Below are 18,575 nucleotides of genomic sequence, written 5' to 3'. Positions count from 1 at the left end.
TTCCTAGGGTGTTATACATTTGTGTATTGATAAGACCATTCAACGACAAAAAAAAAAATCATGCATACTCGTAACTCAAGTTGGATAATTCTCAAAGAGCTGAAAAGAAAATCCTTGACATGATATAAAGAAACAAAATAGGAAAAGAATTGGGAAATAGAAATGAGGAAGAAGGTTCTATGGATCCACCACTTAGCGGTTAGAGTTATGACAACTCATGCTGTTAATTACAAACTACTAAAAAAAAATCAAGGAATCTTTCAAATAATTTCCTAGTGACTCAACAAAAGAAGAAACTGTTCTAGACTAATATGATACTGATGATTTCTTATTATTTACAATAATAAGCACTGCAATAGGAACCATAGACCAAAACCTCTGAAAAGGAAATGCTGCAAAGTATGCTGGGCTGGATTTAGGACTTTACCAACTTTTGAAGTTGGAGTTGAAGTTCTGCTGAGAAGTTTCCAAGGTTACAGTTTGTGACCATGATGTGGAGGCTTTAGCCTGGCTGGACCGGAATGATCCTCTTTGGAAGCTTAAGCCGAGGCGCAACCCGCCTAACACGTTTTCTGGTCTGCAGGGGGCTCTTTGTTGTAATCTTTTAGTTTATTTCATCATATTTGGGTGGAAGATTACGTAGGAATTATTTTAGTAGTTTCTATATTTGAGATGTTGCCTAGATTGTTTAGTTTCCATTTTAGTGGGGTTTCTATTATGGTGTTTTTCTTTATATTGAGCGTGTAATACGATGGAAGAATTAGAATGAATGAAATTGAATGAGTTAGGATCTGTATGGTAACCTTCCAAAAAATGTATTTTGATGTTTTTTTTCTGATTCTGGGGGCAGAATTGAAACAGATTATGTATGGGTTGTCCAGTCCGTTTCAAAGATTTTTTGAAACGGACCGGGTCATCTAATAGATTCTGGCAAGCTTTTGAGAAACATCAAAGTGGTGTTTCTCACATTTTAGAATTGATTCTACCAATTTTTCGGTGAGAAAACATGGACTGAAGTGAATCAGGGGCATTGATGGAATTTACCATCAAAACATAACAAAACCTAAAACTGAGCCCAACTTCTGAACTCGACCTCTGCAACTTTCAAGTTGAAGCTCCAATTCTCCCTACGATTGGCTTTTCTGTTTTTTCTGCCTTGATAAGCTTTCCTCTTTGTCTTGGTTCTACTTCTCTCTGCTGTGGTGGCGGAAGGGGGTCATCCATTAGGTGAAGGTTTCCGCTCGATCGTCTGCTTTTTAGCTTTTGATCGTTTCCCACTACTTGAATTTTCGGATCTGATCGATCCATTTCCTTACCTTCATCTGTAATTTTCTCTAAGCAGAGAGATCGCATAAGTAAATGCCTTGTAAAGGGACTGAGGTTTCTGCAAGCCCAAATACCAATGCTCTGTAGAAACTTCTCTGTTTTTTCTTGCCGATACCTTTACCGGCTCTGGCTCTTCTTTCACAGATAAACCCACTTTCTGGAATCTTCAAAGCCAAAACAGAAAATCAGAAATAGAAAGAGGGGATTTCCATGAATTTATAGGAGTTTTTCTCTGTAATAGCAGAATCAATTTTTTTACTAGGCTTACCATACAGCATTTGTTGGTACAGAATTACTCCAAAAATCTAGAAACAGAAAAAATCGATTCCGACTCAGAACCAATTTTTTGAAACAGAATTGTGAGTAATGTACGTAAATGCCCTTGATGCTTAAGTTATTTTTTTTTATCATTTAAGACTTAAAATCCCAGAATTGCCCTCTTCTTTGAGTTTATTCCATGCTTAATCCTTATCTTATTGCTTTACTGTGAAAGGCTTGACTGACTTCTAGAATTACAAGAGTGCCACTGCCATAGTTATCTGATTTATTTAGAGATTGGGTGGGCTCAGAAGCGATCTGAGCTGGGTCTTTGAACCTTGGATTGCATCAGACCATTCTCAGTCTGATTTTGTTCATCTCAACTTCCAAATAGTGTAAATTAGAATATATTGTCTGGAGTTTTATCACATTTCTGTTACAGTTCAAATTACTGGTACAGTTGGAGTAACACGGAAATATCTCTCTATGATGACTGGAATCTTGGATGAGAGTCGATGGTCATGGTTTATTAGTGCTAGTGCTACTCTCCTTGAGGGTGTACCAGTTATGGCTAATCCTTAGGACAGTTGGAAATTTGCTTTGAGGCTCAGAATACCAGTTACCTGATACCTTACATCTTCCTCCCCCTCCCCCTCTCCAGTTGAAAAAAGAGGTTTATAATAAAATAGATTTTTTGGTACTAAAACTCTAAAAGGTGTATTAAAATATATTGAACAGTAGAATACAGTCATTCCTTCAATCTCTTCTTTACCCTGTACCATCTTTCTGCCCTAACAATCTTTTGGCGTAAACATACTATCCTTTAACCTAATACTCTCTCTATCTCGATGTGTTTCTGACCCTCCACTCCCTTCTCAACCCTATGTCCCTATTCCATGGGCAACTGCTGAGTTTTGATCCATCATTTGTGAAAATGTGTTCTTATAACCTTTCAAAAGAAATTTCTTCAGAATATAAAATATTGCTTATGTTACAATTACATATTTACTGATAAGCAATCTGTGCTCTGCAGAATCTGTAAGTTGCTACTCTCTTTACTATCTGCAAGAGTGATAATTGAAAAGAAGATAGATGTTATGTGCTTATGGATTATAATAGGTCAATAGTATGGGAAGGGATTTCCTACCCACCCAACCCCCCAGGCAGAAAGGTGGAAATTCTGTTTGCCTTTAAATCTGTAGAAAAATGGCTGGTATCTTCTCATGATCCGGATAGAAACAGGCAGACGGTGTTAATGATGATCAATTAGCCGAAAAATCAAGGGAGAAAGTGCTTAGGAAGTGTTGTTTCAGTCACACTAATGCCATAACAGAGATTGGAGAATCAGAGGTGATGTTTTAAGCAATTCAATTTAGACATCCGTTGCACTGGTGAAACCATCTAACCCCAGTTCCAAGGATACTATTCACCACTCTCTCTGAATTTTGCCCTTTTGCTATGTCATGAAATATGTTGTGTCTATTTTGCCTCATTCAGACCTAGCAAATTCCTTTTAGCAATATGTTGTTCATATGGCTTCAAGAAGTAATCCAATAGTTGAATCATCTCTGAAATGGTTAGATCGTGGAAAGAGGTTAATTCTTGTAGCTTTGGCATCAGGGGAATGGTTTTGTAGGTGAGAAATAGTGGTTTATGGTTTTTAACAAAATCAGATTGAGAAGAGAAATAGTGGTTTATGGTTTTTAACAAAATCAGATTGAGAAGTATATGCCACTACTTATACATATGTTGTTTGGCAGACAAGCACTATTATTGACATTAAACCCATTCATACAGGGTAATAAAATTTTCTTCTCAGGCTTATTTGTTGAACACACCACTGCTTTATGCTTACTCTTAAATTAGGTCATTCAGTTATTCGCTAGGAGGCCCTTGAAGGGCATGGTGGCAACATCTTCCATTATCCTTTCTTGTTTAACTATCAATCTTGAGGTATTGCTCAGTTGGCATCATCCCTTCATATTTGACACTTTTGGGCATGATATGCTCTGCATTTACTTAATCAGCAAAAGCTATAGGACCAAATAGAACATATTAATTAAGCCCTCTCAACTCTTTGAATTGTAATACTGCATTATTTTCATCCCTCGAGTTCAATGTGAGCATAGTTAAGGTTTTGTTTGGTTACAGCCTCTTGACCAGAATTGTCCCAGCCCCCAAGAATATGCCTCTGCATGTGGGTGTGGAGAAATGGTCCTATGCCGTGATGTGCTCTTAATTTCCTTGAACATTGAACATGTTGTTAACCCACATAGGATACTAAGTTGAATTTCACGGACGAGATGGATGACAGTCTCAAACTATGGACATTCCAGATGTTTCACTAACCTTTAACTTTTTTATTGAACAAATTCTCATAAAGATTATACTAAGGGAGAGCAATTTGGCTTTGGCAAAGTTGAAAACATGGCTTTGTCTTTCACTTTTGTTTATGTAAGTGCTCAAATGTAGGGTTTCTATTTGTATTTTTTATTTATGGGAACTATGATCACCCTCCCTCTTCAAAAAACTCTACAATGAGTTCCATTCTTGGTCAGACTTGAAGGCCAAGCTATGCATGTCTTTCTTCACTGCTCCTTCAATCTGAATCATCAAATCACTCTTCCGAACTATAGCATCTAAAGGTCTCATTTGAACATAGCCAAGCCACCTTAATTGACTTTCTTGTAGCTTATCATGAATAGAAATTACTCCTAAATCAACTCTAATTTGATCATTCCTTCATCATTCTTAGTTTTGCCACACATCCATCTCAACATTCTCATATTAACTATATTGATTTTATCTATATGATGTTTTTTAATAGTCCAACATTCGCATCACATATCATAGCGGTCGTATGAGTGTCTTACAAAATTTTCCTTCAAGTTTTAATGAAACACGTCGATTACATGACACACCGCACCTCTTCATTTCATCCATCTTATTTTAATTTTATGTGAAACATCATCCTTTATATCACTTTCTTTATACACCAAATACTTGGTTTTTGTTATACTTATCTTAAAATCTTTTGATTTCAAGGTTGATCTCCATAACTCTAATTTAGCGTTAATCTCTGTTTTTGTCTTATCTACTAAGATAATATTACAACAAAAAACACACACCAAGGAACCTGGTTTTGAATGTCTCTGATTAAATAATTCATGATAAGCATCAACAAATAAGAGCTTAAAACTAATCTTTGATGTAAACTAATTGTAATTGAGAGTTCACCACCTTGACGCCCAATAGTTCTAACACTATGCACTACATTATTATACTATCTTTAATTGTGTCAACATATTTAACTGAAAAAACTCTGCCCTAGTAGTTGGACTCAGTCATAAGCTTTTTTTAGGTCAATTAAATGACTTTTCTATCTCCAGTTGAAGAACAATGTTAAAAATTAGCATAAAGAGAGTCAACTTTCTAACAAACGTTCAAAAGAAACCTAAAACAAGACTTCCAATGTGCTGGAATGACGGATAAAACAAATTGAATCAACATTATTTGACCGATATAATTGAGTTGCTAGGCTTTGCAAACAGATAATCTCTTCTCAACCCTACAAACCAAATTTCCCAACCTGGTAGCCTTAGATTTACGGGGCAGAAGCTTAGTTCCTAATAAGAGCCTCCCGAGACATCTCTTGTCCTGATAAATCAGAGAATAACTCAAAAAATTGACTTAATAGTCAATGCATCTTCCGCATATGCAAGGTAGAACAAAAAAGTGTCATTAGACAGGTAAGTGCAAAATTTGTTGTAATTTAACTTGAATTCCATTTCCCTTTCTACAAAAAAAGTGGGGTGGTTAGTACAGGTTTTTTTAAAATTTTTAAGTTACAAGACAGATCTGAATCGTCCATTTTCATGGTTTTTTCGACCTAAATTTTCCATTCTTGCTCAGATTTGGAAAAGTGCACAGTAATGATTGAGGTACAGAGTACACATATATAAATATACACGATATACAAGTCGACATAGGGTTATATGATTGAATTAGACTCTAAAATTTAAGAAGTGACTCAAGTAAACCATGTTCTTTCCAACTATCACAATGAAGTAGATAAGGTGTCTTGTTAGGTTGAAAAAATACCAAACCCTTATGAATAATATTTTGCCAAAAAATACATGAAAATTCAACTAGATTAAAAGAATGGCTGCCACCAAACAAGGTGGATAATCCTCTGCATTATGTGCCATACAATTGTGTTAAGCATTCAAAAGTTTTACGTAAGTAACCATCCCAACAACACAAAAACAAAAACAAAAACAAAAATAAAAAGGTGGCAAAGTCGAAAGGGTTGGGTCCTTTCACCCCTCATCTTATTAGGTAGCCGGAAACCCTTCATCATCATCTGTAGTTCATATGTAAGAGATTGGTGTTCCACTTCCATCTAGCGTGAGCAGAATTGTCATGTTGCGTCTCCGAACAATTTTTTTCAACTCACAGATTGGTGGAAATATTTAGACCGTTCTTTCATTCTTATGACTCCATTTAGCTGCAAGGGAAAGAGAGGGACAAAAAAAAGGTGAAATCAAAGTAATAATAAAAAGGGTTTTCATATTGAAGTGTCAAATAATTTATGGAAAATTTCACGGATACTTCCTGAAAGTATCAAATATCTCAGGAATTTACCATATTCGTAAAAAAGGCATAGGCTATCCTTATTTTATGAAGATATATGAATTTAGTTCACTCTGTTAGATTTTTGGGGTTAAGTTGCTGTTAGTTTTATCATAATGACGAAATTACCCTTACCACAGGTGAACTTCCCATAATACCCTTAAGGGTAAAACCCCAAAGAACAACCATTCTCTTCATCGTCTTCCAATGGTCTGAACGCGGAAGAAGCAAGAACAGGGAAGGGGCTTTGCAAGGCACCATTTGTGCTTCGATTTCGCGGAAGGGTGTGTCTGAGAGAAGGAGACTCAGAGAGATGAGATTTCATTTTTCAGAGCATTCGAAGCTCGGTTTCTAGGGTTTCGTTCATTTTCCAGCCACTTCGGATGGTTTTGATCTGATCGCAGTGCTCTCTCAAGAATTTCTGTGTGAAGGTAAAGTAACAAGACTCGGGAAGATCTCTTCTACTCTTGCTAAAACCTAACCCTAATTTCTAGATTTGATTGCAACCTCAAATTTGCTTCTAAAGAAGTTTCGGTTCCTATTTACAGAAATCATGCTCTTATCACCGGGTCATTCTCCTCGCCACATCTCTTTCTCCCCTTCACCTTCTCCATCCGAGGGAATCCGAGAAAACCCTTGTGATTCATCGACAATAAATCCTCCCAGAAACCCTAACAAGCGCCCCAAGGTCCTCGATGAGGACACCTATGTCGCCGCCATAGAGAAGATCATCGAACGCGATTTCTTCCCCGATATTTCAAAGCTTCGTGATCGTACCGACTGGCTCGAAGCTGTTCGCAGTGAGTGAGGATCCTGTTCTAATCTGAGATGCCCAGTTGAAGATCTTGGAGCGACGAAGAGGCAAGGCTTCAAATTCCCATGCCGAAGGTAATAAGACTCGAACTCCTGGTTCTAATTTACGAACGCCCGGTTCGATTTTCTCATTGAATTCTACTCCGTTTGATTTGGATAAAATCCCAATTCAAGCGGATGCCGAAGGCGAAGAATTCGTTGATGATTCGGTCGATGTTTCCTTGACGCTCGATGAGTTCTTCCGGCGTTATACAAGTGAAGTTAATAACAGTTTTTCTAAGATCGTGGAGAAAGTGAATCGGAAGAGGAAGGAACGATTTGGGTATTTGATTGAAGGTGAGAAGGAGCAAATTAAGACAATTGAATCTGGAAAGAGAGACCAGATCACTGATGGGTATGGGTCATCTGGTCAGCCTCCGAGCACGTTAGATGGTTGGAAATACACAGCAAAGAATCTGTTGAAGTATAATCCAGCGGATCGTGGTGAAGTCCCTTTGACAGAGGCTGAGAAAGAAGTGAGACTTAAGGCTTTGACTAAAGAAATTAACCGCACAGGTCGAGAGTTTCGTCCTCTGTCTCAATCTCACCTTCGGCAGCGACGACGGACGGCGGCGGCGGCACATCAGCCGTCAGGGAAGAAGGGGGAAGGTTGATATTTTAGGGTTAAAATGGATATTTCAACTTTGGGGTTAAAATGGATATTTCATTTTGTTTTTTTAAATAACTAAGAAGGTAAAATTGACATTTTATCTTGGGGTTTTACCCCCAAAAAAAAAAAAAAAAAAAAAAATTTTATCTTGGGGGTCACCCCGCTTAACATCAAGGGAAAGTTTGCTATTTTGATCAAGTCTGATAAGTTTATGAGATATTGAAATCTTTTAGGGGTTGTCCGTGAAAATTTTCCAATAATTTATAATCTTATTTGCTTTTTTATTATAACACTTTCTCTGGAGGAGGGTAAGTCCAATCATTTCAAATGCATAATCAAAAAACATGTTAGAAAATGACGGTTTTTAATAATGACATAATGCCAAGTCATTATTAAATTTTTTAAAACTTTGATTAAAATGTTTTTTACGAATAAAGCAAAGAAAAATTAAAAGAAAGTTTAAATTTTATATACACCTATAGAGGTGTCATTTAGATAATTCCATATTAAATCATTCAGTTACCTCACATGATTGTATAATCAACTCCAAAAATATTCCAAAGGTAAGTTAATAAATTTCACTTGCAATAAAGAAAGGCTGTACCCAGTATACAAGGCTCCCCACGTTTAGCAAGATCTGGGGAAGATCAAATATACGCAATCTTACCCCTATTTCCAGAGAAGGGATTTGATTCACGTACAATCAAATCCTTATTTAAAAAGCCAAATAAATTTTGCATATGAAAAACAAAAAAGTTACCTAATCCAATCTATCATCCTCTATTTGTCATTGAAAGAATTGACAAAAGAATAAAAAGTCTAAAGTAAACAAAATACTACATTACGAGTAATATAAAACTGGGAAAAAGGTTTCTGAGCTGACAAAGTAAGGCTCTCTCTCTCTCTCTCTCTCTCTATTGACGAATCTGATTGACGCCCCAAAATGTATATGCTCCTTCACCCCACAAGCTCAAAGAACATGAGCCAAATAAAGATATCTCATTTTATAGGTTAATAATTAGACAAGGCTCCTGAGAGGAAAACCATGTAGATAAAATAGAGTAAGTTGCATTTAAATTGGATATGTCTAAAACCTATGATAGGGTTGAGTGAAGTATTTATAAGTTATTTTAGAATTCTTAGGATTCAGTCAAACCTGGTGTGATATGATTAATTATATTGTCTCTTCAATTTAATATTTTATTAAGATAGAAGGTAGTAGTTTTGATTTTCCTTAAACCTTTTAGAGGTCTTCGTCAAGGATACCCTATTAGCCCTTATATGTTGTCATTGCCATAAAAGCTTGTCTTGAATTTTGAAAATGCATAAAGATCTGGAGTTGTTTAAAAGTATAAATATTGGTAGACACTGTCATCAATGTACTCTTGTTATTTATATATGGTATTTTTATTTTTTGTAGAGCAAATAAGAATATGGGAAAATAAACGCTAATCGGTCTTGTGCCTTCGCGTGTACTTGCGCAAAAAATGACCGGCACACCCTTGGTCCTTTTCGCCTTTCCAAGGGGGTGCGTCAATCATTTTGCACGTGGTTGTGTCTAAGCGCAGATACATGCCGAGGCACATCACCGGTTAATGTTCTTTCTTTCTAAGAATATATATCAACTTTGCATGCAATTTTAAACCCTTTTCAAAACCTCTCTTCAAGAAATTAACTTCAAAAAGAGTGGACTTACTTTTAGGGTACCAGGAATATGGTTTTTTATAGCAATCTTTTTTCTTTTTTTTTTTGTTAAGAAATAATGTCATCTAGGGGTGCAAGTTTGGCCTTGTGGGCCCGAACAAGGCCTAGGCTGAGATACTTGACCCTAAGGGCGGGTTAGGGCTGAGATACCTGACCCTGAGGGTAGGTTAGGACTGGAAATTGCTGACCCTGAGTCATGGTTGGGTCGGGTTAGGGTTGAGGCCTCGGGCTGAGCTCGGCCTGGCTCAACCCGACCTTGCTTTTTAAGTTTATATATATATATATATATATATATATATATTGATATACTATTTATATTATAAACTTTAAATGTTAATACATATTTTGTTATATAATATATTATATATGAAGATAATAAGTGATAATATATTTTATTATTGTGTTATTTTATGTAAAATCGATAATTTTCTCCTAGACCCTACCCAACTCAATCCAATCCATGCATCTCTATCTTTCCCCACTCCATGATTAAGACCAATCAGGATCAGCCCAGTCCGATCCTGAGGACGGGTCAAGGTTAGATTTTCCAAGCCCTGAGTCAGAGTCCGATCAAGCTTGGGCCCAGCTAAGGAGTCAGGATTGGATTGGAGTTTTGAAAAACCCGACCCAACCCAACCCTGTTGCAGCCCTAATGTCATCTATCTAGGTACGCCCAATATTTTTCTCTCCGAATAAATCTCAGAGTTCACAATATCTTATCCATAGAGTGGAAAGGAAACCTGGACAATTGAATCTTATTCCTTTACTTTCCCAAACAGAAAGATCAGTCAGTGTTAATAAAATCAATTCTTAGCTCATACAACACATATTGGATGTCTTGTTTCTTGCTTCCAGCTAAGGTTTGTTCAATTAATTCTATCAACTTGGGATTTTGGGAAAGGGTGGGGCTACATCGCCATAAGTGGAATTATGTGTCATGGCATTTGCTTTGTAGGCCTAGATCTTTTGGGGGATTATGTATTATATTACCATCTATTTATAATAAAGCCCTACTTGTCAAGCTATAATAAAACCCTACTTGTCAAGCTGGCGTGGCGCATCTTCTTACCAACCCTCATCAACTATGGACTAAGTTACTCACAAGGGAAATATTTCCATAATAATTTGCATCCTTCAACTTTATTAAAGAAGGGTTCTTTGATTTGGAATAGTATCTGTAAACTATTCTCTCTCCTTCAACAATTCTCTGAACAGCTGGGTAAGAGTACGCTAACACTTCTGTTTCTCTCTCTTTCTTGAACAAAACTTAACCACTTATCCTATGCTGGCTGATGTGTTCTAATTAAATCTGTGCTTGCCTCAACTCCAGCCTTTCTCATGAATTGTTTTAAGTTTCCTATTACTATCTATCAAAAAATTGACTCTCTCTGGCTTAACTTTTGGTTGGGGAATTATGGTAAACACAAGAAAAAAACTGCCCTTATATCTTGGGAGAGAATGTGTTTACCTAAATCTTTTGGAGGTTTGGGTTTTCGCAAAGCCGAAACCCACAACAAGGCCCTCTTGGTGAAACTTAGCTGGAGACTCTTAACTGAACCCTGCTCATTATGGGCTCGCCTTATTAGAGCTAAATATTTCGCAAAACTTTCATTGTTTGACCCTTCGACCAGAGCTAGAAAAGGCTCATGGACGTGGAACAGTATCTCCCAGGTAATCCCTGATTTGGAAAATCTGGTGTACAAACGGATAGGCAATGGCAAGTCTATTTTCTTTTGGTTTGATAAATGGGTCCCTACACTTGAGGTAATCTCTCTACCTCAACAACTACTCTAATTAATCCTCCTGATAAGGCTCAGCTTGTTAATGCTTTCTTAATTGGAAACAGCTCGAATTCGAACTTGATTACTAGTTGCTTACCTCGATCTGTGTCTTCTCGGATTCAATCTGTGTTAATTTCTGATTCTGAGGATAAATGGATTTGTTTAAAAGCCAAGAATGGCATCCTCACTACTAAATTAGTTGCTCATTACCTTTCCTCCAAAGTTGAAATTCTGTCTGTTACAAATCCACAATGGTGGAAGTTTTTTTGGAAACTTCACATTCACCCGAGATTTAAGATTTTCTTCTGACGTGTGCTAAATGCAGGAATTCCTACCAGGGCTACTCTCTCGAAATGGATCCAAATTGACTCTTCTTGTGCTTTGTGTGGAACTAGTCCTGAATCCTCATGGCACATTTTTGTTTCTTGTGACTAGGTTAAACATATCTGGGCTGCAGGACCACTGGGGTTAAGAACTGATTTTCTAGCGTTTGAAAGTATCCAATCCTTATGTTTGTTTCTCTATTCTATTCTCAAGTTGGACAAACAACTGGTCAAGTGGGTTTTTAGTGTGTTTCTTATAACATGTTATTTTATTTGGACAGCTAGAAACAGTGTTATTTATGGCTCGTCTGTGCCTGATCCATTATGGGTGCTTCGTAGCACTCAAAAATGGATTGCTTTCCATGACTTACTCCCCCCGTTTTTTTTATCCCTTGATGCAATGGATGGTACTGGTTCTATTTCGTTACCTACCACTAACTTTCATCTTTCTATGCTCGATTTTCCGGTGTTGATCTGTGCAGGATACTTTAAATCAGGATTAAAATTCGCAGGATGGTCATATTTCTTTTTGACAAATGGCAGAATTAAGTTTTTTGATACAGGGATTGCTCCTCCACGAGATGAGGTTTCATCCCTATTTTTTGCGATATGACAGGGTGTAAATCATGCAACCGGCATTGGGTTGAAGATTAAAGAAGTCTGGAGTGATAATCAATTCATCTTGGATACTCTTCCATCTTCTACCAAATGCTAATGGCCATGGCATCTTTTTAAAGACTTTCTCTATATAGCAGATACCACTCAAGGAGTGAAAGTATCTTTGACTAGGAATGCTTGTATTATAGATTGTGATGATCGTTAACTTGTATATCTGGTTTCCTTGAACATCAAAAAAACAATGACTTCACTGCTTTCCACTATACAATACTGTTTCGTCACACCTCGTTGGTGCATTCCTCTATGCCCTTTACTCAGAGAATCCTTTTTCTATAGTTTTTTCTTCCCATCAAATAAAACTCTAGTATCTTTGATTTGGCAATCCAGCCTCTAACAAACACAAACCTTGCGCTACCTAGCATTGTGACCCATCAATCCCACTCCACAGAAGATTCTAGTTATCACTTCACCGAAGGTCTCAGTCCCCACAAATGATTCTGAAGCCATCATCACTAACCATTATCACATCACTTATAATCCCCAACAATCTGATTCTAAAGACGGCAGCAATTAAGACCCTAGTGGATATCCAGCAACTTAACTCTTCTTATTTAAATGAACCCAGTTGACTTTGAGTCTTTCACCTACAAAAAGAGAACCTTTTAATCAATCCAACTGATCTGATCCTTGGATTGGACACAGGAAAAGTATTTCGGATCTTCACAAATAGGGCAAATCACCTGGATGTAGAGATTTTCCCTTCATCTTGGGTTGCAGAAATCTCTCCTCTATTAAAATCACTAATATTAAATGACCCCCTCTTCAGAAGATCTTGGAAACTTTTAAAAGGTAACATGTAACCCAGTATCAAACAGAGAACTAACTTCATAATGCTCTAGAGATTACTTTTTTCTTTTTGATCTACTTTTTTCTTTTGGGAAAGGTAAGAAAAATATTGAACAATAAAACGGGAGACTAAAAAACTTCCAACCACCATGGAAGATACGAATCAAACCAAACAAAGAAAAAAAAAAATGCTTGGAAATTCTACCTACAGCCTAAAAAACAAAACCCAAACAAAAATCCCAACAATTATCCCGGTCATTGAGATTTATCTTGAGATTAGCAGCTCCACCATCCCTTTAGCATCAAAATAACGACAGATCTTTCTAATGTTCAAAAATGATCTATATATCCCAACCGGGATAGTGCTCAAATCTCTTCCAAAACTCTAATGTAGAGATAAGATGGTGAGAAATTATAAGGAGATCTAACAGCGCTTGAAAAAAGAAACACTGGAAGGCAAATGACAGGATGTTGATTTCATCACGAACACAATAACTTCGTCTGACATTTATCCACATAGAAGTACCACAAGGAGTTGGAAACATCCTCACTCAACCTCCCAAAAGTAATTCCAGCGCAGATGATAAAATCACAAATGGCAATTTATGATGTAAGAATCAAGGCTCAAACTTATTTATGTCCAGCACGGGTGTTTGATACCAGAATCTGCCAGTAAATGAGTCCCCTCAAACTATTCAATCCCACTAGCATGATCAGGATTCCTTCATAAACAACCATCAGTTTAATGAATATCCATCAAGCATTACTAGAAGATACTAAGTAAGTATCACCACCATCAATAGTAATCACTGATGAATTACCTTGATAATTTCCCACAAAAATAATAAGGCCTAGTATCCACTTAGCCGCTCAGCCAACCTGGCAATAAATCAGAGACATCTCAATTGCACCAATTACACAAGGATTTAAGTAAAATCACATTACTGGACCAACCCATGCATGGGTCATTAACAGATCCACATTTTCCATGTAGAGGCCAAGTTTCTTCAAGACCATAGTCATGTAAGAAGCAGAACAACAATCTACAATTTGAAGTGAACATCATCTCATTTCAGTCCAGACTTGGAGGGATGCATTTTTTTTCACAGCTATTAAACAAAACCTAGTCCTCCCCAAAGCCCAAAGGGTCAAGTATGAATGTGTTCACTGTACAATTCTTATCAAGAGCCAACATAAGAAAATATGAAAAGAAAATTTTGTTAGTAATTAAGATACTAGCTAGACCCATTACTCTGAGAAACGTTTCCTCAACTGCCGAAAGGAACAGTAACAGAAATAATTTGCTACAATCTCATCAAACCATGGTTGAGAAAAAACGAAAACTTCAGCAACTCCATGGTTCATGGGCCCTTAGATTTTGTCGATGTCACTGAAAAAACAAGATCTTCCATTCTAGAAATGCCAAACAAAATAAAAACAAACCCTTGTCTTCACCCTGCTGTAGTTTGTAATCATCAGCAAAAGATAGCCGGATCTAATGACCCACTTAGTCCACCACTGGACTCCCCGATATAAGAATTAATGAAATTCATAAACACTGATGTTTATTGCAACATAATATATTGATGCACGCATTAGACTTCCAAATCAGATAGCTGTTTCCAAACTCCTTCACTATTTTAAATCATGAAATGAAAGAACTTATCTTTAAATGATAATTGATGCCTGCTTGAGGAATTAGGTATCCTAGATTCAAGTGGGTTTGCAACTACCAAAGGAACATGTCGGTGCAAATTCAAAGGAACCAAAGATGGCATGAAATATCACATCTGATATACTAAAAGAACCTCAGAAAACTTACTTCTAGTCTCATGGACCAATTTTCCACCAACACATCTACCTGTCCACGACTCGGATCCAATGAAACCTTAAAATTCATCTCATAAATAGATCCAGTCTAAACTAATCTGGACTTCAATACAGACAATGAAAAATCAACAAAAATTTGAATGCCAAGTTTTAAGCATTTGCGAGTTGCTCCATGCATTCCAAAAATTGACAGGAAAGATAAAACCACGAATCTTACAATAACCAAAACATGCTAAATGCTGACTAAATCCTATGCTGGTGTAACTATGATACCACAATAACCAGAAAACAGCAACTCATCAATGGATGACAGGCATAATCGTGAGCCTATGAGCAAAAAAACCACAACAGCAAACTGTTGTCTATGAAATCACTAACCAACACACCTGTCCCAGTCCAAATATGCTACAGCTGTTAAAAGTGCATATGCAAGACCCAACGTGCTCTACTAGGAACCGCAGGTGACCGCACCATAAAAGAAGGATGAAGAATAGAGGAAACAAAAGAAGTGTTTTCAGTTGACAGAGGTACCTACAAGTTCTAACAAAATTAGCAAACCTATTCATTTAAAAAAAGGGGGGGAGGAGATTTAACAAAGAAAAATGCAATCTTGAGACCTTAAGTGCACTCAAATTTATGATATAACTGGTACCCAAAAAAACAACACTTCAATAAACTCTCTTCTCTCTCTCTGAGGTGCAATGGGGGGTCATAAACTTGCCTAATTGAATTTCAAGATTTTGGTTCCGATTCTAGGCCAGCCTAGTCCCTCCCCTCCTTAAGAACTGGGTTGAGAATCCCAAACAATTAACACTGCAGAGATGATATTAAAATCCTTGCAGTATTGTATGTACCGTTATGTAATTAGCATCAGAGTGAAATGCTAGGCGAACCACGACCATAAATTACACTGCTAACCAAATCATAAGCCACAAAGATGTCCATCAAACCAGCACTAATGAAGACTTACACACTGGAGCCAACAAAGAAATCCACGCCCAACCAACAACGAATATAGAGTTCCGACTGCAAAGATGCCCTAACTATGATGCCTCCAATCATTTGTACCAATAATGGACACCTACAGAGCATAGCAGCCAATATAAAGAAGATGCATGGATAAAGAAGGAAGCAACATATTGCAACACATAAATCTTCACTCCATGACTCCTAGATCTTGTCAAGCTTTTCTGCCTTGACAACTGGGTTGGCTTTAGCTATAGCATCACGAGCAGCTGTCCGGTAATCGAAGGGGCAGTTGTGTTTGTCAGAGTAGCGATGACTGGCACAGAAAAGATTTCCACATCGACAGTTGAAACCCGTTAAGCCCACACGCTTCCTGCAGGTGTTGCATCTGTTTGGACCCTCTTTTGCCTTCACCTCACCTTCACTTGAGACTGAAGCACTCGATGCCTGTGTTGAAATTATCTTAGGCTCTACAGAAGCAACAGGAACATCAACATTACCAGCAACCACGGGCTCCTTCCCATTGTTGATAGTGCTTCCATTCACAATACTCCCGATAGATGAAGCAGCAAATTGAGCCTGTTCCTGCTTCCAAACCCAGTCCTTGTGGCACTTGGAACACATATTCATGGTGGCTGCACTACCGAAGAAGCCACAGTTGTTGATGCAAAGAATAGGACTCTCGGGAGCTTGGCATCCTGTCTCTTCGTGCTCCATATTTTCCTCTCGCCTGCACCAAAATCAACTCAACATCTCCATCAAAAAAATCAATAAAGAATGTGCCCACTCCTCCCAAGCAAAAGATAGGCACAGATGAGAGAAATAAATAAGACTAAATAGATAAATCATACAAGACAAACAGCTTCCCCTCCCCCGACGACCAAGCGCACATATTCTACCATCCCTCAAGGACAGAACACAAAAGCCAACCCAGTAGAGAAGTTGTTCATTCACTTAACATCTACTACGGGACTATCAACTCATAGCCCTCCACTCGGCCATACATAAAAACAGTAAATAGGACTAACAACCGTAAGGAATGCTATAAACTCCAACCAGTCCGCATGATACATTGACGCGTCCTTTTATAAATCAGAACCAAACAATGAAAATTATCAGACTGTTCCAAATCATTTGGTGAAAGCCCTAAAAAAGCTAACACATTCAAAGAGTTCCAATGCGTTCTCTCAGACCCTAGCAACATGGGTTCTACGAATTCTCTACTCGAACGCAAGATACCCTCAGCCTCACTGCCTACTTTCTACTCCAACAGGGAAATAAAATTCAGAACCGAACCAGAAGACAGGAATTGAATACGGCTTTCCACAATTCAACCCACAATATGTGAACTTCACATGCCACCCAGGAGAAAAAAAATTATACAAGACAAACTTCTTCCCCTCCCACGACCAAGTGAACATATTCTTCTATCCCCCGAGGACAGAATACCTAAACCAATCCAGTTAAGAAGTGGTTCATCCGCTTTACATCTACTACGGACTATCAACTCATAGCCCTCCGCTCGGCCATAAATAAAAACGGTAAATAGGACCAACAAACGTAAAGAAACGATGCTATAAGCCCCAACCAGTACGCATAACACATTGACGCAGTTCTTTTATCAATCAAAACCCAAACAAAGACAAATTTCAGACCGTTCCGAATCATTTGGCGAAAGCCCTAAAAAAATAACATATTCAAAGAGTTCCACCATGTTCTTTGAGAGCCTGGCAACATGGGTTCTACCAATTCTCTACTACAAAGCAAGATACCCTAAACCTTACAACCTACTTTCTATCCCAACAAGAAAATAAAATTCAGAACCGAACCACAAGACAGGAATTGAATAAGGTTTTCCGCAATTCAGCCCAAAAAATGCAAACTTTACATGCTACCCAGGGTATGAATCGCCCCAGCCTGAATATCAGTTAATAAACAAATGCTAACCTAAATAAAGGTAAAGAAAAATCTTACATCTCAACAACAAAGGGGAAAACAAAACCCTAAACATTCAAATAAAACAAGGAACTTCTCACCTGTTCACCAGATATATAATCTATTTGTTGAACTTTCCTTGGCCGAATTCAAATCTCAATCTCAGCAGCAGATGATTCCTGTCTTCATCAGAAGAAACCGCAATTTCAGTCGAACGAACGACGCCTCCGTCGAATTCGAAATTGACACAAAAGGAACAAAGAATTCCAAGAAAAAATAATGAATAATAGAAAGCAGAAGGAAACCCTAACCATAAGCCACAAGGCGAAAGGAAAGAAATGAAAGAAAATCCCGCAGAAGAAAGAGATATAAAGGCGAAGGGGAAAAAGAAAGGAGAGCAAGGAACGAAGGAAGAGGCGAAGAAGATGTGTCGTGTAGTATGGGCTCTCCTGTTTTCTTCTCTTCCCTACGAATTTAAGAGAAAGCTCTCACGAGTCGGTGACCCCTCATGGCCGCCAGCCCTCCACACAGGGTCCTCTGTGTCGTGGAAATTCGCCACATTGACCTCATTTTAGTTTCTTATTTACATTTTTTGCCATTTCGTAATTACATTTCTAGAAGTCCCTAGAAGTGGATTTCGCGAAGAAATAAAATAAGGGAAGTAGTTTTCTGTCCAGGAATGTGGCCTATGCCAGGACTCCCATGTGTCTATCTCTCTCCTCCTCAAAATAAGGGGGTAGAAGTGTCTTTTCAAATGGAGAGGAGAGCGGTAGACTCATAGGAGTGCTGGCATAGGCCACACTCCCGGACAGAGAACTTTTTCCCATAAAATAAAGAGAGAAAGGGCAAAAAATCGTTGCCTGGTCGGGTGCCCCCTGCACCAGCACGGGGCCA

At 37.9% G+C, this 18,575-nt stretch overlaps 1 protein-coding gene and 1 pseudogene across 3 annotated transcripts; one reads left to right on the top strand and one right to left on the bottom strand.

The window, feature by feature from the left end:
- Positions 1-6,662: 6,662 nt before the first annotated feature.
- LOC122643820 lies at positions 6,663-7,682 on the top strand (annotated as a pseudogene).
- Positions 7,683-15,579: 7,897 nt separating this feature from the next.
- Positions 15,580-18,105, bottom strand: LOC122641708 (zinc finger A20 and AN1 domain-containing stress-associated protein 8-like). Of its 3 annotated transcripts, none has more exons than XM_043834996.1 (3): positions 17,993-18,052; positions 17,783-17,864; positions 15,580-16,476 (listed from the first exon to the last, which is right to left on the bottom strand). In XM_043834996.1, the coding sequence occupies exon 3, from the start codon at positions 16,461-16,463 to the stop codon at positions 15,951-15,953; it is 513 nt and encodes a 170-aa protein (XP_043690931.1). In that variant the 5' UTR covers positions 16,464-16,476; positions 17,783-17,864; positions 17,993-18,052; the 3' UTR covers positions 15,580-15,950. The 3 variants fall into 3 exon arrangements, with proteins under 3 accessions (XP_043690931.1, XP_043690932.1, XP_043690930.1); XM_043834997.1 differs by having other exon boundaries at positions 17,783-17,860; positions 17,993-18,046; XM_043834995.1 differs by having other exon boundaries at positions 17,783-18,105.
- Between the last annotated feature and the right edge of the window lie 470 nt (positions 18,106-18,575).

Source organism: Telopea speciosissima, chromosome 10 (genome assembly GCF_018873765.1).
Source record: "Telopea speciosissima isolate NSW1024214 ecotype Mountain lineage chromosome 10, Tspe_v1, whole genome shotgun sequence".
NCBI lineage: Eukaryota > Viridiplantae > Streptophyta > Magnoliopsida > Proteales > Proteaceae > Telopea > Telopea speciosissima.
This window is presented reverse-complemented; position numbering and strand designations above follow the sequence as displayed.